At 37.8% G+C, this 27,952-nt stretch overlaps 1 protein-coding gene across 1 annotated transcript in view; it reads right to left on the bottom strand.

Moving 5' to 3' along the window:
• LOC149796576 (uncharacterized) overlaps nucleotides 1-5,811 on the bottom strand; it is a 77,576-nt gene extending 71,765 nt beyond the window's left edge. The window contains exon 1 of the mRNA XM_089960631.1: nucleotides 5,600-5,811. Within this exon, the coding sequence (XP_089816757.1) occupies nucleotides 5,600-5,702 (103 nt within the window). The 5' untranslated portion in view covers nucleotides 5,703-5,811. The remainder of the gene's footprint in view (nucleotides 1-5,599) is intronic.
• Nucleotides 5,812-27,952: the final 22,141 nt, after the last annotated feature.

Consider the following 27,952-nt stretch of genomic DNA (forward strand, 5'->3'; position numbering starts at 1 on the left):
GAGCTGACTGAATTTTTTAACGTGTGTTTGGATTGGTCAATGAACTCAATCCGTTTCAATCCTTCCTCTACCTATAAATAAGCGCAGTTCACTGCATTGATTTACCTGTTCTCGTCGCCTCAGCATGTGGACTGACGTTGAATCTTCCACCCTTGTGTCAACAATGATGTTCAGGACGGACATACCCATGTATGTCCGATCCAACTGGACAGTTGTCCATAGGAGCGCCAGCAGCCTATGGATACGTAGGATTTACATGGAGAGGCAAGGGTGCCTCAAGAGAGTCCTGATTTACGGTCCTACAGTGAGAAGAAGCCTAAGGACAAGAAGAAGTCACAGATGCCCTTTATGTTAAGGGCATATGTAAACCCAAAGACCCTTTTCAGGGCCACTCCAATTTCTCAAATAGAGATCGACTTTTAATTGCCAACCCCCTTTTTTTATTTTATTTTTTTATTTTTTTTAAAACATCCCATGTTAATTTCCCCTTGTCCCTATACAGGCCCACGATTTATTTCCATGTTAATTTCGCATTGTCCCTATACAGTCCCGCGATTTATGTCCGTGTTAATTTCCCATTGTCCCTATACAGACCCACGATTTATTCCCCATGTTAAATTCCCCTTGTCCCTAGACAGTCCCACGAACTATTCCCCCATGTTAATTCCCATTGTCCTTATATAGTCCTTCGATTTTTCTCCATGTTAAATTTACATAGTCCCTATATCGTCCCAGGGGTGTTTTTAATGATAAGTCCCATTGTACCTGAATCGTCCCACTTAACTGCTGACGTCTGCTCCTGGAAATTGGCTAGTTACTCTGCTTGGGAAATATTTTCCCAGCACCAAATCTCCATAATCAGCTTACACACATTAAAATCCAACAAAGATAAAAACAGAGACGTAAATATAAAAAGCGCATACCCTAGCTTTATAGCAATTATCAATTTTATTATATTAGTCAGCTGATGGTATCCACATGTTAAACGTATGTTTCACAGTTAACTATTTCTGGAGCAATGCAACGAGATGTATACAGTTTTCATTAAAAGGAAACGAGGCTTGCAAATTTATGTAACGTGTGGCATATCACCGATACAGCATACATGCTGGACATATATTTTATTTATATCACATACATAACCCAGAAATATATCGTATAGTGTCGACATGCTATTGTAACTTTGTATCGTTGATTATACAAACACTGTGGATAAACTCTCAAGGAAAGTGTACACATACCGTTACGACAAAACCATGTTCTTGTAGGTTATTTGGTGTTAGTTCAGTTTCAAGGTTTCGTCCTGCCCAAAACATTTTCTCTCTCACTCCAGATTTCTCCGTATTTTCTCACTTATGCGTGTGAGGGGAGGGGGGACAGAAAAAAGAAAGGATTGCGACGAAATTGTGCAATGTGTTAAATCATAGAAAACTGGGAATTTATAATATATTTTATCGTTCTTTGTTTCCTTCACTAATTATTAATGAGTGGAAATTGATCATTGATTTTGAGGGCTAGAATCGACAGCACACAGTTGCAAGAATGTTTATATATTCATATTATTGGGCCATGGGCGGATCACAGTTTGATGTACCAATAGTACTGGTATATCAAATTGTTTTTTACCAACACTTTAACAGCACTGTTATTTTTTTATGTATGTGATAGATAGATAGATAGATGGATATAACACGTTCTGCTATTCGGTGGACTACTGTATTTTCTGAAAGAAATCATCTTGATATTTCTATGGAGTGAAAAAGTATCGTAAGTTCTCGTTGACCGTAAATAGACACGGATAACATTATAAACATGAAACTTGAAGTTATTCTTCGACGCTGACATAGTCGGGAGGTAAAGCGGCCCCCTTCCCATTAAAGTTCTAACTCTAAAAAAGCACGATTTGTTTTTTTTTTTCATGTGTTATGCTATGTATATCTGTCATTTTTGTAACACCTGGTACATGATTTTATCTAATTTTTTGTGATTTCTATTAATGACTGTCAGGTGTACAGAGTTAGATTTTACCTGAATGACTAAGGTCTGTTATAGGAATATTAAGAACGCAAAATTACAAGAGAATCTATAAATAGATGCTTACATAGGTGTTGACAATTACAGTAATGTTTAATAATGAGACTTAATGACGACACTGTGTTAATTGCCGATTGATGATGGGGTTTGGACGGTTCTAGAAGAAGTCAGTAACTTCCCATTGGTTGGGCTAAGTCAAATGAAAAAGCAATATCGAGATAAATTGAACAGTAAGATCTGCCACGTGGGGTATGTTGTTAAACATAGTGTGTTGAAGGACAGAACTAAACAATCAAATTCATTCCTCTATTGGAGTCATTCTCATTTCTTGTGTTCCTGTTTAAGTCTGCATACATGTTTTATGTTGTACTTAGTCATTAGTCAAGAGTAAAGACATTCGTTTTGACTATTTAGTGGAAATAAAAAATGTTCATTATTTGAACTATAATATTATTCTGGAACTATTGTGAATTGTTCTAAGGAGTTATGAACAACGACATCTTGACGACGTCTCAGTTTGTGGCGGACCAGTACATTTCGGGTCCGTCTTGAAATTGATGCCGAAATTATCTTTCTTTTGGACTTTCATAGATAATTTTCAGGATCATTTTGGATTCACGTAATAATACTATAATTTCTTCTCACATTTTCATTTATATGTTTCATAATTAAATTATTGGTTAAGTTTACGAAACTAGTTGGATTACTTTTCCTTAGTTTATTGTTTATAATAGCTATTGTGTCTCGAATTGGGAACGAGAATTATTTTAATGAAAATTATTTTAATGAGAATTATTTTACTAATTATATTTATTTATACTATTGAAAATTATTTTACTCTTTATATTTTACGTGAGTATCTTCACTAAACACAACAGACATAAATAGTCAACCGCTTACATCTCGAGGGATCCATTAAGAAATCTGCTACTTAATCTGGTATACAGTGCATCTTGCAAGCCAATACGTTTAAGCATAAAGTAAAATAAACAATTGTTTGCTGCGGGTAACTGATATATTTCATCTGGTAGATGAAAAGCTTAAAGTATTTTCACCCACTCGATAACATGCATCTGTTATTCACTGGTTCCAACCAAATATCGTCAATTTATTTCTATATATATTGATGGGTACCACGAAATTTTGTACCGCAGTATTTCTAAAAATAGCACGATGTCTCATGGTATACGACAATTATATTATGGTCCAACTATGCATTGTCCAATATACATATATATCCTATATACACATATATCCTATATACACATATATTAACAAAGATTAGCCTGTATATTACGATGTGTATACTGTTTCAAAGAAAAGACATTCATGTAGTCACTACCAATTATCTGTCTAACGTTAACTCTTGAAAAATCTCATAGTATCCTGGCAACGCTGTGGGGCTCTTATTTTGGCTGATTTATTACCTCCTTCTTCGGCTGAAGTATTGGGGGGGGGGTGTTGGCTGAAATATTGCCTCTTATTTTGGCTGAAATATTGCCTCTTGTTTTGGCTGAAATATTGCCTCTTATTTAGGCTGAAATATTGCATCTTATTTTGGCTGGATTATTGCAGTTCCTACAACAATCCTTCTCCTTTCCAAGAAGAGTTAATGAAACAAAGTTTATGATCAGTGTAGTTAGCACAGCATGAAAATGATTTTTTTAAACAAATAACAAAGATTGATATAAATTTGCGAACGGTGATGTTATGGTAGTTATGTTAATTAAGAGCCAAACCTTACGACTCAGAAACTGACTTCTAATTTTATATATTAGTTATTTATAAAGAATTTACTATAAAAATTGCCTAACTGCTTGTTGTATATATATATATATATATATATATATATATATATATATATATATATATATATATATATATATATATATATGAGAACCTCTAACCATTTAGAAACTCAAGATGAACTATAAAATGACAAATAATTTTATATGAATATCTACGACGTATCATCAGAAGTATTGACAAAACGTCTATGATAATTACATTCTTTTATCAGCTAACTGTATCAACGTTTGGGCTATAAGTTTCATTTACGACACAAGATGATCGATTTAAATTATTGTTGGACCGTTCCCACACTACACGCATTTCACAACATTTATACGGCAATTCTAAAAATAGTGTGATGGCAAAAGCGATGTCAATTTCAAATTATAAATACGCCTTTCTTAGCGAATTTTCAGCTATACCAAATACCTATTTACAATCTCTCAACAAAATCCACCAGACAGTGTAAGACCAGAATAAGAAGAACAAAATGAAGCTTTATCTTTCATCTACTATAAACACCTATCTACCCTAAAACGTGAAAATAAAATCCTGCTAATGAATACTGTCGGGAAAGAACTCAGCGAGAATCTGAATTCTCAAAATACCCTCCCATCTTTAAAAAAAAAAAAATTCAAGAAATTTCTACAAAGAATAAGGAAAATGTTATAGCATATCTGCAATAGCCACCTACCTGGGCCACAATGTTTTATATATCATCCTACAGGTGTAAGGAAGAAGTGATGACAAGCTTTCTCACGGACTGACAGACGGATGGACAGATCGGTAGACGGAGGCAACGATAAATGCCACATAACCAAGCACAAATATTACCAGCTCTATGTTATGACATGAAAGTCATTGTGTGCACATTTTAAGCAAATGACATTCAACAATAATTCGGTTATGAATTTTCTACTGTCGGGATAAGTATTTACAAAAACCCTCATGCAGGAGATAAATACTCTCTCCACCTTATAGAGAAAACTTGTAACTAAAGCATGTTTCTTTCATGGATGATTCTCCTGATCTATTCTTAGTACTCCAAGATGGGGTCAATCAAATATACAGGAAGACCTCTTGCAGCAAAAAGTCAGTTATAAAATCATTATCAATTGATTTGATCATTGAAACATATTACTGAAGAGACATATCCTGTACATGATTATCAAACATATTTAATAAAGCAATCGAGTCAAATATACATACAGATGAATTCTCTTTCAATTGCCAGTTACTACCAGCCAGATGAATTCTCTTTCAATTGTTCAGATTTAGGTTACTTCCAGACCGATTAATTCTCTTTCAACTATGCAGATTCAAGTTACTACGGGTGAGTTTTTACATATACTCGTAACGCATTGATAACTGCACAACTTCCTCGTCTTGATGCTCTTTTGCCTGATCTCATATCTTTAAATCAGTCATACACACCATGATATATGCAATTGAAAGAAAGATATTTAGCTACGTTTGTAATTTCTGATATTATTATTGTACGTAATACTAACATATCTTAACATTAGCATTTTGTTCTTGTAGCAACATATATGTACGTGTTGTAAAACTATCCAGTATTGAAAGACCGATACGTAAATGACCGACACATCTTTAGATTAATAACTACTACGTTGGAGAAGAGGAACAAGCCAGCATCCTATTAAATAATGTGCTAAATATATTTAATTCCGGGCAAGAAAAAAAAACAACATGTATATATCTCACACATACTGTCAATAATTATGATAATGTTCATCCATACAATTATACTTACAACTTCCGACGTGGCAATGAATAATGAGCGTAATAACAATGAAGGCTATCCACGATATAACGTTCGCCTTTGTCAATAAAAACATCACCGCAGCCGACATCATATCCCCTTTGACTGGATCAAACTCGTAAATAACACGTGGCTAAGTTACACAGAAACTAATTTTGATAAAACCGAATAAGGTTAAATTTCGGTTGTATAACCTAGCAGCAGTAACTTTTGTCACAATCCGTAAACAAGGAAGTATGTAAACAGCTTGAGCAAACTTAATTTAACCACCGCTTTGTGGCCGTGTGGTTTAACAGCTAAGCTATCCAGCTTTAATATCGTATTACCCTCCAGATTTATCTATGTCCCTTGTAACCCTAAATAACTAATTACACTGAATGTAGTTCTAACCTAGGGACCGTATGTGAAATTTCACCATCTTCATGCATAAGAGAATGTACAGGTATCTGAGTTCCTCCTGTCCAAAATGTTTTGGCTGCATATATTTTCTACGCATATGCCTTACAACAGGCACACATTTTTAAGGAAATAAATAGTCTAAAGAATCAAATTATATACGAAAACTCTGATACTTTGTTATTTAACACGCTAGACTGCGCATATTTTACCACAAAGTAACTTTCAATAATAATAGTAATAATAATAATAATAATGTTACTCGGGGAAAAACACAGGTGAGTTCACATCTACTTAAGCAAGGCAAGCAAATTATAACAACCATGATTTACCTTTTCCGTTGCAAACGTAAGTGACAACGCTCAATTTACAGATGACGTTCCAAGACCATAGTTTAAATTGTCTCTATAGAACTGCACTTCATATAAACGATAAAACCAAAAACACAAAATATGAAGCGTGAAATGTGCTAGTGTGAGTTTCCTCGATATGTACCACCCCGTTTTAAATATCGGGTCTGTTATGTTGGTGAGGGAGATCTGAGCGTATTCGCTATCGAAAACAATGAGTTCCCTTAAATTGCACGGAAGCCGCAAACGTTAGTCGCTTCAAATAAAGGCTAGCGAATTTAAACGACATTATATTGAACTTTGACTGCCTAATATCGACAAATAAAAGCCGATGCTGGAGCGTAATATGATTCAAATTCATATCTATGTACCATTAAAATGGATGGAAAAAATCAGGGGAAACTCGGAATGGAAAAGTCCAAACTGATTGGATCATTTAATGTAACATTTCTCGTCAATCAACCAAGGGTGGGAGTCCAGTGTTGTCAGGCATGCTGTTCTATTTACATTTGGCGTGCCGGATAGGACATCACAGAAACCATTTCTTCTGTGAAGCTCACTAAGACAGTACAAATAGGAAGTGCTTTTTTGCTTCAAGAAGCAAAAACAACAAAGATATACCCGTATCTGATATCTTAAATCAAATAAATAGGGCGCTGAAAGGTGAGCATGTTACCGATATGTACACTTTAATTATATAGTCTTCCAAAAGACAGAGTATTACTGTTATTAAACTGTTTTAATTCTTCACCAAACCATAAAATCTCGACTTTTGATTGAATTTCTACAATTTAAATGAGTTTTGAAGAGACTCAGTCTGCTAAACGCAATATCCGTCTTCAAAGATGTCAACGTTCCTTCGTTGTAGAACTCCATGAACACTCAGTCATTAGCCTATCAGTGGGTTTGTTCTTGCAGCACAGTAGTTGTTAAACGGGTATTATTTTGAATTTCGTGAATCAAAACCCAGTGTGCAACGGAGGTAATTTTGATAGAAAACGTAGAAATGGACCGACGGACTAAGTATTTCATTATTATATGCTTTTTTGTTTCTCCGTTAACTTAACATTGTCCGAATCGTGCATCATTATTCCATATTTTTTCATAATTCACGAAATGTGTGTTGAAAATTAGTATAGTGTATTAGGCACTACTTTGTAAACAATAATGTAAACTCATTTAGCAGACGCTTCAACTTTTGGTTTATTAGATTTGTCTGTGGATGAACTAAACAATTTGTTTAGTCCATTTCAAAATAGAGACGATAAAGTTAATAACGTGGACGAATTCACTGAGTCAGAAATGAAACTTTGAAACAAGTAAACGAAAAAACGTGATATTTGTAATGTCAAAAACAAACCTAAGAGGCGCAGTAATTGAAAATACCATTCTGATCATTAAAACCAGGGATCCCAAACTCAAACCACCATGAGGGCCAAATGGGTCGCACCACCTTTATTATCTCTCATGACACCTTGTGACGCCAATAATGTTAGGGGCCACAGGATACGGCCTGGCGGACAGCATGCAGCCCACGAGCCGCGACCCCTGATTTTAACAGTTATTTGGGAGAAATATTCGTAACTTTTAGCAAATACAAAGGTTCAGACTATGATCAATGCTCTATTGGATCTATAAAAATAGCAATCAAAAACATACTGAAGCCAAAGACTATCGCATATTTATCAGATACGTACCATTTTAAAGTCAGTCAAAACACTGAATTCTAGGGGACAAATGTAACAGAATAATTTGGTAGGACACTTAGTGTCTCAATGCCATAAGCAAAGACGATCAAGATGTCGTATTTCCGCTGGCTAAATGAACTGTCACTCAACAGCTGCTTTGAAACTTTTGCCGTTTAACTATTTTGATACAATATTAGGCTAGCAAAAGAAGACCTACAATGTATGATACAGGTAACAGCTGGAGTCACTATAAAAGCGATCATGCAAGTGACAGGTCATAAACATATGTCTTCTTTAGCTGGTGATAAGGATGGTGATAAACATGCTTACACTTATGCATCTTGAATATCCTCAAAATGTACATTCTTAGTCAGTTCATCAAAACCGAATGACATGGACCATGTAATGGAAAACCGACATTGTATTGTAATTTCGACTACATTTCAAAATTAAATCACATTCACCTTACTACACAGAAATGACCCAATGAATCCAGTCCATCATAAGCAGAAAAGCAGAATTGGATCAACAGAAAAACAAAATCAATCCATCCCAGACTAACTGAAAAAGATGTTCAATGTGCATTCATTCAAAATATGAATTTCAATTTTAAGTAGGCCAAAACGAGATTTTTTAACTAATGTCGAGCACGCGACAATGTGCAGAGGTCGCTGGTGATGCCATGTGTGCATTAATATTGTTAGTGTATAATGATGAATCTCTGGCTGTGTAATTATTTTAAAATACAGCATAAATTCAATTAATTTGTTTCTTGCAGTGTATTCCTTTCTTTTTAAAATTTAGGCAGGTAAACGAAATGAGAATATAATAAAAAGGCTGCTATATTTGTATGGAAAAATATGAATTCACTCCCAATGTAATGCGGTATTACTCAGAAGGGAAAAAAATTCATATTTTTTCATACAAATCAGTAACCTATAATTATACATTATTTAGAAGTAATGTTTTCTCAAATTTACTTTGACAAAGAAAATCGAGAAATAGAAGTGAGAAATATAGATCTGTGAGTCACCCAGTTTACAGTCAAATTCAACATCCTCTTATCATTATGCCAGAAGGTATTGAAACAGAAAGTCCTAAAACCGTTTAAATCTACCCTAAACGAGAAAATCTTGAATCAGAAAGTCTGAAACGGTTTAAATATAGCCGTACACTGATACGAGAAAGTATTAAAACAGAAAATCTTGAGACGGTTTGGATGTACTCTTAACCGGATATGAAAAAGCCTCGAAATATAAAGACTTAGAACGGTGTACACATAATCGCACCCGGATACAATTCTCTCTGAAACAGTCAACAGGTTAAAACTGGTTTGAACATGCGTTTTACTAGAAAACGCTGGTAAATTTCCTAAACACGACCAACACACCACAGTTAATAGACGGCATAAATAATGATCAAAGGATGATATATCTTAGTGCAGGGGTGGGCAAACTACGGCCAGCGGGCCGCATGCGGCCCACCAAGGGTTTTCATGCGGCCTAGAAACAAGTCATCATTCGCACTGACTCTGTTTATGTTACTCAGTTTGTCAAATAAATGTGCTTCTTTTGAAGTTTAAGTTTAAGTTTTCAAATATTACCAACATAATAACAACTGAAAATGAATTAGATGTTATTTAGAAAAACCTTTTGTTTTTGCTATTTCAAATATTAATTATTTTACTTAATGAACTATGCGGCCCGCGACAAGGTGTAAATTTGTGTATCCGGCACTTGCACTGGAAAGTTTGCCCACCTGTTTTAGTGTGTTGATTATGATAGTATGCTATTATGGGGTATTTATGGTTATGACATGACATGACCTACATTTTTCATGGATTCTTTTTCAAAAATTTAATAAACGAATGAGACAAGTACAAAAGTAAAGGCCTTTTATATAAAATATGTAATGGTATCCACCCCACCCCCCATTCTTTATAAAAGAATATGAAAAAAGTCTTAGTCATAAAACGATTCTTGAACAAAGAACGGGATCTATTTAAATACCCACATACCATTTTGAAAATAAAGTGTGACAGTACAGAAGAAAACAAACGGCGATTTGAAAAAATATCCCCGACATGTGCTTCTCCCAATCAAACAAGTGTTGAGTTTGTGTCTAAAAAGATGCACACAAATAATTTTGATAATTAGATTAAACCCCTAATAGCTCAGTCCAGCTCAGTAAGCAAATTAAAAACCGTAGTATATCAGTCCATCTCAGTAAGTAAATTGAATCTCCTAATAGATCAGTCCAACTCAGTAAGCAAATTAAAAACCATAGTATATCAGTCCATCTCAGTAAATAAATTGAATCCCCTAATATATCAGTCCATCTTAGTGAGTAAATTAAAACCCTTAATATCTCAGTTCATCTCTGTAGGCAAATTAAAACCCCTAATATATTCAGACCATCTCAGTAAATAAATTCAAACTCCTGATATCTCATTTCGTCTCAGTATGTCAGTTCAACACCTGTAATATTGACTGCAGAGAATTTGCCCATTCAAAGCAGGTCATGCCTATGATTGTCTGAAAAAGACACACACCAATAATCTCAGTAAATAAGATGAAATTCGTGTATTGTGAATTTTGGAGGGAAAAGAAACCTTATTCAGGCTATCCCAAATAAATGCAGGTGTAAAGTGTGCATTTCTGACTCACAACCTTAAGTAAACACGGTAGACCACAATCAAATCCAAGTTGAAATATATGTTCGGAGGGCCGTACATGATAGCATCGAGTATTTCAAATGTCGGCATAAAATGCAAGATCAAAAGAAAATAAGCAACTAAGGAGTCAGAAAGATTATGGGGACCCTAGGTCTTGTATGGGGTTCATACATGCGAGCCGCTTGACACAATGTAAAAAATTAAACGGGCTGATAATATTAAGCCTACTGTGCCATGCGAAAGCACACGAAGCAACCCTGAAATCCGAATGATTCAATGGGAGGAGCTGATTCACGTGTCATCCTGACTGATAAAGATGTATGACACAATTACAACGAAATACTCGTATGATTGACATACTGAAAGCCTTACACAGGATGCAAGTACGCAAACTTAGAGAGCAATTTGATATATACCGTCCCTAGGGTCACACGCATTGGATGTTGTAGTGGTCATTCTACAAATATTGATGACAAACTTTGAACTTAAAGATGGCAGTATATATTATTACTCTATACTTTATATTTTAAGCATTTTTTTCTTTTTTTATCTCTTTATTAAATTTGTTTCTATGTCTCTTATTAGCAGAAGTTACATGTTCATTTAAATATTTTGACTTCAATAAATCATAGTCCAATAAACACTGAAATATTCTGACGATAAAATAAATTATACTCTTATATAATTGTTTTAATTCCAGACCCAAAAAGGTGCATTTTAGAATTTGTGTAGCATAAATTGAATTGAGTTGTGTTATGTCCATCAGTTCGCATTAAAGGCAGATCAAAAATATATACGGGGGGGTGGGGGGGGGGGCTTAAATTGCTCTGTGTGTTTGAAATTCAAAAGGTGATATGGGAAAGGAACCAATGTATCAGAATGATTCTAGGGATGAGCTGGGTCTTGTAAGGGATTCCTAGTTCTGCGTTACTGTGCTATAAAATATACTTGCAAATCCGAAGGTATTGTCAATGAAAGAACAAGGCAGGATAAGATATTTTTTTAAAAATGTAAATAGGTTAGCGACAAATTCAAACGGATTGGCTGTCGAACATCTCTCCTTTTAATACTTTAAAAATCTATCACATGTGGATCTCTTAAGGTACGCTGGGACTTTAAACTTGGTACAAAATTGGAATCTGCACTTTACCGTATCAAGCATACGTCATTGTGTAGGGAACACGTCAATTCGGCCCAGAACTGTTTCTGACTTGAGTACTATTCTTACGTGTCGATTAAGCCCAGAGTCGTTTAGACCGGGGTATTGTTGACCTTCTTAATTGAAAATGTTATTAATAGGTTAACACTGTTTCACCTATTGGAGCGACTACAGCGAGAATAATTGTCAATCAACAGTGGAGTCACTTTTATAGTGAATTGATGACATTCACTAGTCAACTGACTGCGTCGAACAACACCGCAATGCCGCCCGCAGGGGTTGGAAGCTTTCATTCTTTTATGTTTTATACAGAATGCAATACCTACATAAACGAAGAGATCTTTACTGATGATCAGAATCTATTTGCTTTATTTTCATATTTCAGTCAATATTATATTTGATTTTAGCTTTCTTATTTAAAGAAATTATCAATATGAAATAAAATAATTGTCTATGTCCTTTCTTTTTTTGTAGTGCAATAAAATCTGATAACAGTGAGGCCGAAACTACCCGGGCTGAATCGGCTCCGGACCGAATCGACCCCGTAAGAATAGTAGGCCGAAACGATCTGGGCCGAAACTACTCAGAGCCTAACAGACTCCAGTGCGATACGGTTCTGGGCTAAATCTACCCGTTCCCCGAACAATTGTACAACTGCTGTAATAGTACGAGACCTACTGACCAGGAAAATAAATTCGTGAAGTTTCAAATGGCGTATATTTCACGTTTACGTTGAAGGTTTTCTATAACGTAATAAATGTAATAATACTTACAAACTGTGATGTGGCAATGAGCAATCAACATAAAAGCAATGAATACTATCCACGACACGAAGTTCATACCGGGTATTAATGTCATGACTGCATCCGAAATCTTCTCTGGTCTGACAGAATTAATGTGCTGAAGTAATACCTGATCTGAATGGTCGTTTAAGAAATGTCAACTGTTAAGAACTTGCTCTGATTAAAACGAAATGAAAAAATAGACCTTTCTAATTTTGCTTTCATGGGCGCGGCCATATTTGTATCACGTGACCGTCCGCCATTAAGGTACTGATTCGCTTGTGCTGTTGGTGTTGTTACGAGTCTATGCTCTTAAAATAATGAAAGACAATAAATTTAACAAATATATTCAATCCCTAGAATACAAAGTGAAAATTAAAAAAAGAACTTACGGTATTGTGAATTAAATCCCAAAATAATCCAAGAAATACCGACACAAGTTCTAATAATTTAAAGTCCGGGATACAACTCAGCAAAAGTCCTGAAGAAATCCAAAACTGAAGGCAATGAAGTGTCTGTAATAGTTATTGGAGTGCTAATGTGTCAACAGTCTTTTGTTGAATCACAGTAATATAATTCCAGATTTGAATTCAGTATAAATTTCAGTGAATGTCTTTATCCTAGAATTTCATCAGAGCACTTTTGAATTTTCAGAGAAAATAATCACTTGATTTCAATAATTTGAATAAAAAGGATTCCAGCCCAAAACTTTTGGTCAAACCATATAATACAACGTAATAGTGCTAGATGTTAAAACACTAATGACCTAGTCCTCATAATTACAAGACTGTATAGTTCTCTACTTGTCCTCAAGTCACAATTAGCTTTTTCTAAAAAAAATAACATCATATAATGGAAAATAACCTTATAGAATGATCCTGATGTTATCGAAATCAAAATCATTAACTGTAAAATTCACTTAGAGAAATCCAAAACCATGACCCAAATCAACATATTTACTTCTTCTATTAATAAAGATAATGATATTAAGCCCATGAACAAAGAGAATAATGTAGCTTTGTATTAGTTGTTGACATAAAATGAAATTTAAAAATTTTTAAATGTAATTCAGTTCAAGCAAAAATTAATTCGATTTTGACAAGGTCAAGTCCAGCATACAACGTTACATTACAATATCATGTAATGAAATACAATTAAATATACATAACAGTGGAAGAGATGATTATTTCTGAATACCAGCGAGTATCTCAATCCTACTGTATAGCTGAGTAAAGAGTGATATTTTAAAAAAATACGGATAAAAGTAATTCCAAAGTACAAACGATCAGAATGTTAAGAAAATATATATCCTGGAAATGTCGATTAAGTCTTCGTCCCTTTAATTCCCATTTTAGTGAACCAGATCTAGTCTGGTAATTAAATTTCAGACATGATCAATTGTTTCAAAACAAAATCGAATCACTAAACGATAATCAGCACTGCTTTTGGGTATTAATCGGGACCAGATCAAGTTAAATGGTCCCTGACGTTCCTCGAAAGGGCACCAAAAAAAACAAAGGTTTACAAGCCTGTTTACTCATATTATGCATAATACGCAATAAACAATAAACAATAAAATGATGGTAAAATTTCAAGTAACAATTGACTGTACGTGTGTGTGTGTGTGTGTGTGCGTGCGTGCGTGTGTGTGTGTGTGTGCGTTTCTTTTAGCGGGGATGGTTGGGTGGAAACCCTTCCCACTCGATCCGGCCCTGTAAATAAAAGCAAAATGAACGAAATGCTATATCTACGAATGCGAAATGCCGAATAGTTTTGAAACTCGATCCAGATATCCTACAATCCTCAGTCTATAACGGTCTCTCAGATAAAGCGCACATGGCACCTTAAACTTGCGAATCTTGCGATGTTTTGGCTGACTTGACATGAGAACATTTTAAAGCACTTTAAATGGTCCCCTGGGTTGAATTACTACCCTTCTAACATATTGGCTGATGCAGTGAGAGGGAGAGAGGATATGTATTTTATAACAGAAAGTTACAGGACAAAAGTCGCGACTCTGATTTTCCGTTAAGAGAGAGGTGTAGGACAAAAAGTAACAAGACAAAGGTTACAGTTGTTATAAAGGTATAGGATAAAATCTCACAGTATCAAATATCACAATTAATTTTACTGGAATTATCAAAAAGACATAGTTCTGTTTCGGGGAGAACTTCTTAAGCCCCTCCCAAGTAAATATGGCTTGGTTAGCACTTTGGAGGTGTCCCCTCATAAAAACCGTTTTGGATACCCGAAGGCTTAATTATTTGAAGTAATTATTGGTAGGGGTTGGGGTTGATTTTGGGGTGTTGGGGGGCTTAAGTTTCTCTGATGATCATAAACCATGGGGTTTCCGGTTCCGTACTCACCTCCCTCCAGATATATTACATGTTTGTCGGCTTTCCTTTCCTTTCCACCCTTTCTAGTCCTAATCAGTTACGACGTTTCTCCTAAGTAATTTTAAAAAAAAAAACTCAGTTGCTTTTTTAAGTGTTTTATTTTTTAAATTAAAGTCACTTCGGTATTTATTGGGTTGTTGATTCCAATGTGTCATAGCACTTCGTTGCGCTTTGCTTTGTTTTTATTTCTTTCTTTTCTTCTATTTGAAAGATTGGTTTATCTTCTATTTGTGGTGACTTCGTTTGCTTTTCTTCCCTAGTCGTCTCAACGGTTTGATTTATAGGTGGCTCGATGTTATTTTCCTTGTCTGTTATTCTGTCTGTTCTTGTAGTACTTGTTCTGGTTCCCTGACTTCACTGCAGTTTTCTTTATTTGTGACTTGTCCTCCACTCCCCATGTTGGGCATGCATTTCTCCTTGAGACAATGGCTTGATCGCTTCTCTTATTTCCGCCTCACTTTCATTTATGTTTCTTGTTTCCTCTGTTCTCTTATGTATTATCTATTTTACTGCTCCATCTGTCATTTTCTTGTTTATTTCTCCCACCTCACTATGATCGAATAAATATAGTTGCTCCTCCGTTTGATTTAGGACTATTTCTTCTGATGCTGTTTCCTTTTGCATTTTTCCCCCTTTGCATCGCCTCCCATTTTCTTCTTTAATTTCTATTTCATGTTCTTGTTCAGTGGGGTGACATTTTGAGTTATCTCCTCACTTGGGTTAGATGGTGTTTCTCCTCCAATTCATATTTCCTCTTCTCTTTGTTTCTGTGCTTCTTTATATGTTTCTACTACCTTTGGAAAAATGGTAAATTTAGCCATGTAAACTTCCTGTATTTGCACGTACGGCACGAGCTGTGTGTGATTTGTGCTTTCTTTTTCGCCGTTCTTCGTTTCATTCATCTCTATTTTTCCGGTCTTACAGTATTTCCTATCCAGCCCTTTCTAACCACAATTCTTGCATTCTCTGTTGTATATGCATCCGCTATCTACTTAAGAAGCCGTGCAGACGGAACGTTTTTTCAGTTCCTTTTCCAAATCCCACTCTACCTCTATAATCCTACTTCCTGATGTTATTATTGGATACTCTCTTCATATTGTCATATTTGCTCATTTGATCTTCACCTTGAACTTTGTTTCAAAATTCGCAAGTGTTGCTTCCAGGGGGATTTCAGGTGGTATGCCTTATATATGGACGTCAACCATTTTCGGTATAACCTCTCGTCTGAACGGGGGCAGATCAGTCACTACTCCGGTTTTCCCCTTGAAATACCCCTTTTTCTAGCAGTGTGGCTTCTTGTTTTGGGTGGATAATATTTATTTATTTCCTTCCTTGCAAAAGTTATGCATGCTATCGTCTCGTATAATACTCTTTCGTTCGCTACGTTTGTAAAGTCTATAGCCTGGATTCCCTTCTTACTTTCTGCTACATAGTATTTCTTTCCATATTGTTCTTCTTCCACCTATGTCTCAAAATATTTCTCGACCTCATTCCGTGACAAGCTCATTTCGCAATGTATATATAGTGAACACAGATCACCAACCTTGTGTATTTGAACCAAGCTCAATGTATGGAATCAATGTCCTATTTTAAGGAATTCAATTTTTAAGTTCCATAGTTATGGAATATATTACATAGTCATATCATTCATTTTTCTTGGTTCAGAACTTATTGTTTTGATCGTGCCATGGCAGGTTACTATCGGCACATAGTTCAACGAGTCACAATATGACTTATGTAATATTTAAGTCTTCTTACTACATTATTTATTTGTCCTATTAATCTAGTTTTTATATACTTATGCCTTTTTGCATGCCAAATCCTTGTAGAACCATCCCTTTCTGCGTTCAATTTAATTTCATAAAGAGAGATCAGATCTTTGCTTTTTGCATGTATATCCTGTAAATTGTTTACACGGCAAGTAAGTAGCAAACCATGCCCCTAATTAATACATTCTAATGAACATTACCCATTCCTGTATAACACACCTGCTCTAAAAGCAAACCAAATTTATAAATTGCTAAATTATTGCCAATGCAATGTGTCCTACTAGATTATTTACTTGTTATTTCAGTGCGTAATATCTAAATCAATCCGAATATTGAGCAATATCTTAATTCCTCCGTATAAATACGAGAAACAAACGGAAGAACATTAATGAATTAAGAATGAAGAAGCAGATAAAAGTAAATTGGTATAGTGCAGATATTAGTTAAATCCAGTAAACACATGTAATAGAACAATGTAACGGTTTATTAATTAACCAGCACAGTTTATATTGTTCCATTTAGATATCTATTCAACAGCATCATACTATAAATATTTATAATAATTAATTGCTAGTAGTATAGTGAGTCACCATACGGACAATGGAAATCCCAATCAAAAAGGTCGTGGACCACTGTGGCGACAAGGGAAATTTAACCTGGGGAAATTTAACACGGAGTGAATGGAGAAATGAACATAGTGACAAGGGATTGGGACACTTTAGCGTCAAGGGGATCTTAACGTTGAAAAGGGGTATATCCAAATTGTCGAGAATGGGAATTTAACATGGGGAAATTTAACATGGAGTGAATGGGGAATTGAACATAGCGACAAGGGATTGGGACGCACTAGCCTCAATGGGGCCTTAATGTTAAAAAGGGATATATCCACTCTAGCCTCAAGGGGAACTGAACATGGGGGAATGTTATATCCACTCTGGGGACAATGGGAATTTAATATAGGTTGGGTTTGTATAGGGACAATAGGAATTATGACGTCACGGTACTGGACACTGGCAACAATGTCCACCAAGCGTTATATAAAGTTATATGTCCCGCTCCGCCAGGCGTTATATAAAGTTATATGTCCCGCCGCATCAAGCGTCTGAGCTTTTCACGGCGATTCAAGGACAATGGGAATTACCATTGCAAAACACCTTGGGACGATTCACGGACAAGATTTATAAGGACAAAAGGCTGGGCCTGTATAGCGAAAAAAAATATTGGGTGCGAGAAGTACTAAAACGCAATTTATTTGTTTCGCTTGGTTTGCTTGTAAACTTCGTATCAAGACTGTTCCTTGTTCCTGATTTGTCTTCCTTTCTCCAGTGTCAACTATATTCACATACCCCTGCAACGATATTCATCTACCCTGCAACGATATTCATCTACCCTGTAACAATATTCATCTATCCCTGCAATGCTTTACAAATAAAGATTCGTCGGAATTTGTTGTTGTTGCTGCTATTGTTGCGACAGTTGTTTTCATTGTTGCCACGTTACTTTTAGTGCATCGACGAAAAAACAATTACCATTACAACAATAACATTATGGTTACATTATGCTTACAACTCTAGAAAAAAGATTTGTGTAGCATTACAAAGACACAGATAAAAGTTGCAAAGATAATATTACCGCTGGAAGGTTAAAAAACACCGTTCACCAACACAAACATTACGTTTTAATATATAGGTGCTCAGCATTAAGAGGTTAGTGTTAGGACTGGTCAGCTTCGTGTCAGGATAATGTGACTGGGTGGGACATCATAATACATGTCTGCGGCATGATGCCCCAGTGCTAGACATCACTATAAACTGCCACACTGCAGACATCGTAGCAATATGACTGACAATTTTTTAAAGCCACATTAAAAATCCTAATCACACACACACACACACACACACACACACACGTTTTAATATCGTTGCAAAGAGAAAGATGAATATAGTTAACACGGTATGTGAATGTCGTTGCAAAGACCCCAGATTTAAAAATAAAGTTCCACCTCTATATTGTACTGCTGCAACATAAAGAAAAAAATAATTATCGTTGCATCAACAAAATCGTGGCATCATAACCGTACTTTAAATACCGTTACACTCATATTTGGATACTGTTGCAATTATTCTGGTAGTTTTGAAACTTTTGGTACAAGTTATAATTAATAAAATGTTGGCACAGCATGGAATTTAGTCATTACACACTTACGAACACAATGACCTAAACTTGAATGATCAATAAGGACGCAAGACATCGAGGCAATAATTTATTATAATTTATTTATAGACAAATGAATGTGTACAACGTGGAGCTTCTGACGTGTACACTGTTATCCTGAATTAGGCTGATAATTTGCAAATGTACTTAGATCTTTCGACGTGGAGTTTTTCGTTATAACGATAATTTAGAAACAGTTAAATTTTTATACTTTAACACGACGGCGACAACGCACGTTAGTATGAGGCGCCGTAGCGGACAAAAGCTGGTCCACTCAGAATGCTGCCGTTAAAAGTTTACGTCATATGTCCAGAATTCCAGTTTCACTTGTTTTATCAGAAACGCTTGTCCTTAAAGTTCCATTTTCTAGGTCGAGATTTTAGAATGTATCTTTTGAACTAAACAGTAGTGGTTGAAAGTTATATTTTCTATGTCAAGGTTTTAGATTGTGTCGTTTGAATTACACAGCGGTGGTTGAAAATTTCCTACGTCATACGTCAGTAGTAAAGTGGGGCACTAGAGCGACAATGGGAATTAGCATTACAGACCCTGGGCAAATATAGCGACAAGGGAAATTTAACATGGAGAAAAATCGTGGGCAAATATAGCGACAAGGGAAATTTAACATGGAGAAAAAAATCATGGGCAAATATAGCGACAAGGGGAATTGAACATGTGGGGAATAAAGTGTGGGTCTCTCTAGGGACAAGGGGGAATTGAACATGGGATTTTTTTTTTTTAAATTTTTTTTTAAAAAAAAGGGGTAGGCAATGGAAAGTCATTCTCTTTTCGAGAAATATGGGTGGCCCTGAAAAGGGCCTTTGGTTTTATGTTAATGTATCCATTAACATAAAGGGCATCTGCGGCATCTTCTTGTCCTCAAGCTGCGTCTTACTCGAGGGCCATAAATCAGTGTCCTCTTGAGGCAACCTTGTCTTTCTACATACACTCTTAGTATCCACAGACTGGTGTCTGACTTGCCGACAACGGTCCACTTGGACCGGACATACATGAGCATGTCCATCCTAAACATCATGGAAGACACAAGGGTGGATGATTCGACTGTGGTCCACATCTTGAAGCGACGAGAACAGGTGAATCAATGCAGTGAACTGCGCTTATTTATAGGTAGAGGAAGGATTGAAACGGATTGAGTTCATTCACCAATCCGAACACGCGTTACAAAATTCAGTCAGCCCGCATCCAATCCGAAGAGAGCAGTCTGTGACGTCACGTGGCCTATATAGATTCGCTAGCGCTTGTGTACAGTCAATCTATGCGACAGTGATTCAACATGACGGAAACTCAGAAAACGATCCATTGGGGTGCACCAGCAGGGGAGACCGCCCAAGGGAAACCGGATTTACTTTCAGAAGAGGTGAATTGGGATTTTGTGGATTTTCTTACCTCGCAAGAATTTGTTCCGGAACCTTCGTTACCTTCTTCATTACCACACGTGGAGAATTTTAGACAGAGACAGAAAGAAGAATTGGAGAAATTTATACAACGACAAAAGGAAGCGGAACAAGCTTTTCTCCTACAGCAGCAGCAAGAAGAAGAGGTAAGAAAAAAACAACAGCAACAACAGCAAGAAGAAGTAGCAGCAAAGAAACAAGAGGGTGAAAATCAAACGGTCACGGTACTGTTGGACATTTTAGCGGAGTTAAGAAGTCTGAAACAAATGTATCAGACTTCTTTATTACGACCGAAGAGAATACGACCTTCCCGAGCTAAACACGTTAACTCTGTGACTAAGCCTACCGTACCACCCTTAGTGATTTCAACCCAATCATCATCAACATTACGCAGTCCAGAAGTAGGTCTTGGCCGTGGCAAAGGCTTAAGGCAGTTAAAGTTGATTGCTTAAACTCACCCCTACACCAAAAAAGGCCCTTTTCAGGGCCACCCACATTTCTCGAAAAGAAATACAATTTCAATTGCCAATAACTCAAAAAAAAAAAAAAAAAAAAAAAAAACCATTTTACCCCCATACTACGTGTCTGTGTATGAGTGCGTGAGTGTACGTTCTTATTTTAAAATCATAACTCAAAGACACTTACCTTATATCATTAATTTATTCTTTTATCCATTGTTACAATCCAATTCACAACAGAACACTTTAATTAAAAGTTCATTGACTTCTTCTTTCTCCTTGTTTAGTCTTTTTTGAATTTCTTCACCGTCTTTTCCTCTTCTTTCTCCTCATTTTCTTCCCTTCTTCTTTTCTTCTCCTGTTTCTTTGCCTCTTGTAAATAAAATTGTCTTCTTTCTTCCTCTTCTTCCTCTGAAGAATCCCTCTCTTCCTCTGAAGAATCCCTCTCTTCTTCTGAAGAATTCCTCTTTTCTTCTGACTCCTTTTGTTTCTTTTTTGGGCAATCTGGAGACCAATGTCCTTTTTCTTGACAATAATAACAGGTATGTTGACTTTTGTCTTTTTTAGCCCCTGTTTTTTTTTTCTTTTTTGACGGTCTGGACACTCTGAAGACCAATGCCCATTCTTCTGACAGATATAGCAAGTATCTTCACTTTTATCTCGAAAGGAAGGAGAGTAGTCCGTGGGCTGGTCTGAAGAGAATTTTCTAATGACCCCTCGCAAAGCTCTGACGAAACGTTCGATTTGGCTAGTCTCTTCCATCGTTGTGCTCGGCTTGAGAGTGAAATGAATAGTGAAAGGACAAGACACACACCCTTTTATATACGCTGGTCTGCCATGACTATAAATTAGTCTATGGTGTTTAAACTTGAGTCATTTGACGTTTTTCACTCAAGATGAAACGATCCTATTCATTCGAGAAGAAAGATGAAGAAGAAGAAAGTAACAGGCAGACACGTGATCTATCGACTCGTACCAGGGCTGAAGTCTTGGCACAAATTCATGCCAGTGATTTGAAGAGGACATGAGTGAACCAGAATCCGAACCCTCTAAACCAAGTTCACCACCCTTAGTCAACCCTGAAAAATACTATTCCATTCGAGAGACGGAAAAGCGCTCCTCTAGAAAATTTAGAACCATGGCTTACAAATACACAGTGAAGTTTAAAGATTTCAAGGCTGAAGTACCGTTAGAGAAAGCAAAAGTGTTCATCACTGGGGTGTGGGATTCTTTGCTCACCGCACTCAAGCGACAATGTCAACCCAAAGAAGACGATCGCTTGAGACTTTTCATACAACACGACGGTTTGAAATCCCCTGTTTGGATCGAGTTTAGCACCCCTGCAGAATTGACCGCTTCCAAAGTCATGGACAAGATTCAACACGTGCAACAATCTAATGACCAGTTTGACATCACCGATGGAAAAGCCACATTGGACATGACCCACGTCTCTCCTCCTCAAGGGACCGGACGCAAAAAGATGATATTGGTGAACGAGCTTCGCAGCATTAAGCGTAGCCTTCTCCAAATTCACAATCCTCAAGACCAGATGTGTTTAGCTCGAGCCATCGTGGTGGGACGAACCTATGCCAACAAGAACGACACGGCAGAATGGAAAAGAGCCTGGAAAACTATTCAACGATCCGATCGAGCCAAACAGCGAAACGAAGCAAAACTCCTGTTACAACAAGCCGGACTGTCCAAAGACACACCCTGTGGCATTCCTGAGATGCAAAAATTGCAAGATGCCCTAGCTCCACGATACACCTTGAAAGTGCACCCTCAAGAAGTGCGCGGACCTCTGTTGTTTCGAGGCCAAGACTTCAAGGACGGAAAATACATTCATGTCTATTATCACGATGACCATTTCGATAAAATTACCAGTATCACTGCATTCCTGGGATACAGTTATTACTGTGAGAAATGTGACTATGGCCATAATAATCGAGAGCAACACAAGCATTGTGGATTGAAATGCTCAGGATGTTTGGCCTCTCCACCCTGTGTGAGCGAAGGACCAGTGCCTTGTTCAACTTGTCTGCGCACGTTTGTGAGCCCTACCTGTTACCAACAACATCTGAAGACGCAAGGTTCACAGCAGAAATGTGCTTGTCAACTCCTGAGATTGTGCCCTACGTGTGGACAAGGCATACTTACCAATAATGTCAAGGCACACGTACGTCGAGGAAAGAAAAAATGTCACATTTGTCACCACATCGTGGACTTGGAACACCAATGCTACGTGCAAAAATACCAACCCCAACCAGAGAAAGAGGATGGTCACAAGAAGAAAGGCAATTTCATCTTTTTCGATTTCGAATGCATGCAAGAGACTGGCATTCACATTCATCGAGCGTGCGAAAAGTGCATTCAAGAACCTATTTTCAGTCATTGCCCTCACTGCAGCAAGATTCCCGGAGGGAGTGAAAAAATCTTTCGAGGACCGAACACGTTAGCCGATTTTGCCCAATGGGTCTTAGACCCCATCGACAAGACGTGGAGCCAAGAGGACATCGAACGTTACGGAGATTGTCATCGTCATGCCACGGTGATGGCTCACAATTTCTCCGGATACGATGGACAGTTTCTTTTGAGATACTATACGGAACAAGGCACCGAGCGTCCTAAAGTGACTTTGAACGGAGCCAAAATCATTTTCATGCAAGTGGGACAAGTACAGTTTAAAGATTCGATGAGCTATTTGGCATTGCCTTTGAGTCGAATGCCTGAAACGTTTGGAATGACAGAAATGGCTAAAGGGTACTTTCCACACTTTTTCAATACGGAAGCCAATCAACACGCCGTTCTACCCCATTTACCTGAGGCTCACTATTGCGACCCTGACAACATGCGTACCGAACAACGAGAAGCTTTCTACGCTTGGTACCAGGCTCACGCCTCGGACCATTTCGACTTTCAGGAAGAAATGCTAAAGTATTGTCGTTCCGACGTGGACATTTTACGGCGTTGCTGTGGAAAATTTCGAGAACTGTACATGGAACACGGAGGGGTCGATCCTTTGAAAGAAGCTTGCACCATTGCCAAAGCGTGTTCCTTAGTGTACCGGCAACGATTCATGCCTGAAAACACCGTAGCTGTCATCAACCCTCAAACGACCAACTTTGTCAAACGTCAATACTCGGTCAAAGCCCTACGTTGGTTACATTACTTGTGCGACAAGGAAGACAAGTGGATTCAGCATGCCCGCAACGGAGGGGGTGAAAAGACCATCGGAACGTATTCGGTCGATGGCTGGACTTAGAAAACCCAAAGATCGTGTACGAGTTTAACGGATGCTTATTTCACGGATGTCCCGTCTGTTACCCTGATCGTAGCACTAAAAATCAGTTTTTACAACGAACCATGGAAGACTTGTACCAGGCCACTTGTCAGCGACGCCTAAAGTTAGAACAGCAAGGATACCAAGTGGTGGAAATGTGGGAACACGAGTACGATCACCGTATGAAAACCGATCCCGAGTTTAAACGCCTCGTGGAAAGTGGCCAGTTCATGGACCCACTGAACCCGAGGGATAGTTTGTACAGAGGAAGGACCAATGTCACCTGTTTGCTGTACCAAGCCGACGAAGAGAAAGGAGAAGAAATCAAATACTTGGACGTGTGTTCGCTGTATCCCTACGTGTGCAAATATTGTCGCTTTCCTGTAGGGCACCCGCAATTGTTAACGGAACACATCGACCTGAAAAACATTCGACAATACGAAGGCTTGATCAAGTGTAAAGTTTTGCTTCCCACGAACCTATACCATCCCGTCTTACCTCACCATTGTCAAGGCAAACTGATGTTTCCATTGTGCCGTACTTGTGCCGAAACGTGCAACCAAGACCAACCTTGTCAGCACACCCAGGAAGAACGTGCCTTGACGGGAACCTGGGTCAGCGTAGAATTGTTCAAAGCTCTGGACATGGGATACCAACTGTTAGAAGTGTACGAAATTTGCCACTTTCCCAAGACACAACAATACCAGAAGGGTGATCCCAGTCAGAAAGGCATTTTCGCCGACTACGTGGATGCCTTTTTGAAACTGAACCAAGAAGCCAGCGGCTATCCTTCCTGGTGTCACACTCCCGAAGACCAAATACAATTCAAAGAGAAATACTATGAACAAGAAGGCATCACTTTAGACCACATCGAGAAAAACGAAGGCAGGCGGTCGTTTGCCAAAGTGATGTTAAATTGCTAGTGGGGTAAAATGGCACAACGACCGTGTTTACCCAAGACGGAATATTTGACAGAACCTTCCCGCTACTTCCAGATGATTCACGACAAAACCAAATACATGAAACACGTGGACGTCGTTCGCGAGGATTTGATCTTGGTCAATTACGAAGAAGATCTGGACTTTGTACAAGACGACCCTTTTGGAAATGTCATCATTGCGGCTTACGTGACAGCTCATGCTCGCTTAAAATTGTACGAAGCTTTAGAACTGTTAGGGGAACGCGTCCTGTACTTTGACACGGACAGTTGCATTTACATCCATCATCCGAGTCAACAGCACCCTGACATCGAAGGAGACCGTTTAGGAGCCTGGACAGACGAGCATCCCGACGACAAGATTCTAAGTTTCGTCAGTGGCGGTCCAAAAAATTACGGCTACGAATACCGTGACAAACAAGGAGAAGTGCACACGACGTGCAAAGTGAAAGGACTGACTCTGAATTATCGTGCCAGTCGTGTGGTCAACTTTGGAGTATTGAAAGAAGCCTTGCAATCTGGAGAGGATGGAAACTTTAAAGTGACCACTCACCAACCGAACAAGATTGTACGTTTACCCACTCATCACATCGTCAGTCGGCCCTTGGAAAAAGTCTATCAAATCGTGTACAAGAAGCGAGTGCGACTTCCCAATCATTTCACCTTACCATATGGACACGTCGGTATTGGTCTGTATATAAAAAAGGAACCCTAGGCAAGATCGATAGTTCATTGGGACTACCAAGACCGAGCGAACAAGATGAATACTTTCAGAGAAACACAAAACAAGTTGTTTAGAAAGGCACAATTCAAGTGTGGGGCTTCTGAAGTGGAATGCGATTGTGAGCCTTGCGATGGAAACGATGCTGTACGTTGTGACCATAGCGATGCCGTAAAGCATCATGGGAACTTTAGTGTCACTACTCCTATCATGGAAAGTGATGCTGTGCGTGTCAAACCTGAGGGATGCGAAAGTGATGCCGCTCGTCCTCTTGGACATTTTACTGGGTTTCGTTTTAAAAGGGAATCTTCACCTTCACGTCTACCCCCCTACGGATGTCATCCAGCCCTGAGCAAACTCCTGCCCATGTCACTCAACCCTCATCGAAACGAACCTGTGAAAGACGAATATTCGTTTCCTGTGCGTTTGTCGGAATACTGCGACTTTGAAAATCGTCTTCAATCGTTCAAAGGAAAATGGCCTAAGTATCTGGGAGGACCGACCCCCGAAGAATTAGCCAGAGCCGGATTTTTCTACTTGGGCGAAGGAGATAAAGTCAAGTGCTTCAGTTGCGGTGTGTCACTTCATTACTGGGAACCGCAAGATTCGGCCTACGTAGAACATGCTCGATGGTCACCGAATTGTCATTACTTACCCTTAGTGGGACCGAGACACTGAAGTAACTTACCATAATCTGTTCATGGATACTTTACAAGAGAACATTCGTGCTTTGCCTGTGGAGTTGAGAGAACGCATTTACCGAGAGCTGGTCAAAATACAAGCGAAACGTAAAGAACAATTGCATCCGTTACGTCACCGGTGTTTGAACCACTGGTACCTGAAGGCTATACAAGGATTGATTCAATTGAAAGTGTTCCATTGGACAGACATTGATCAACGATCCCCTAGTTTTAAAAAGGATTGGTTTGTTATGGACGATTCTATCTACTACATCATTGTAAACTTACTGCATCGAATTCCAGAGGAAGTGTTAACGAATTACCAACATCTTGAACAAAATGTAAACTTAGTGAAAGAGGAAACTTCTGAACGAATTGTAATGTGTAGATTAGTGACTAAACGATTTAAATTCGACACTGAAGTAAAACCATGTTTGTGCAAAGAGTACATTTCTTGTGTCAGACCAAAGAGGATTTAGTATGACCTATTCATGGATACTTTGCTAGAGAACATTCGTGCTTTGCCTGTGGAGTTGAGAGAACGCATTTACCGAGAACTGATCAAAATACAAGTGAAACGCAAACGCAAAGTTATTCAACCGTTTTTAAATTATACTCTGTTCCAAAGTATAAGAAGACTGATTATGAGTGGATATTACATCAGGCACAAAGGTAAACGAGGCTATTGGCCACCACCCAAGGATTCCAAAAACAGTGTATATACTTATGGATACTTTACAAGAGAACATTTTGGGCTTGCCTGAGGAGTTGAGAGAAAGGATTTACCGAGAACTGGTCAAAATACAAGTGAAACGTAAAGAACAATTGCATCCGTTACGTCACCAGATCTGGTACCTGAATGGTATAAGAGGACTGATTCGTCAGAAATTTTTTCAGTGGTCAGACCTTGTTGAACACTTTCAGTTTGTGAATGATGATGAACTAGACGTTCGTAATTTTGGTTACTTCGAGATTCACTTACTGCAACATATTGAGGAAGACGAGTTAAAGGATTACCAACATTTGTTACATGGAATCTGCTTAGAAAAAAACGAAACATCTAGACAAACTCTGACGTTTCAGTTACAGTATGTAACATTTAAATTCCCTACTGCAGAACGAACATGTTTAGTTAGAAATTACCTTTATTGCTTCCGAAACAAAGACACTATAAAATCAAGTTGCCATGCCACGGATTATGTCACATATTATAGAACAGATTCCGTGGAAGGAACTCAATGACCATATTCAAACCGTGGATCATTACCATCGATTATTACAAGAACTGTATCCATTCAATTTGGGTCGACAAGTGGTGTGTGTCTTAGTGACTTGTTTTCTGGGATTTCGTTTACCAGCCGATTCTTTGTGGACTCTTTACGATCAGTACTTACCACCTCAATGGCCTTAAATGGTCACGAAAAA

This window comes from Sinohyriopsis cumingii, chromosome 6 (genome assembly GCF_028554795.1).
Source record: "Sinohyriopsis cumingii isolate HCF-2022 chromosome 6, ASM2855479v2, whole genome shotgun sequence".
In the NCBI taxonomy this organism is placed as follows: Eukaryota; Metazoa; Mollusca; class Bivalvia; order Unionida; family Unionidae; genus Sinohyriopsis; species Sinohyriopsis cumingii.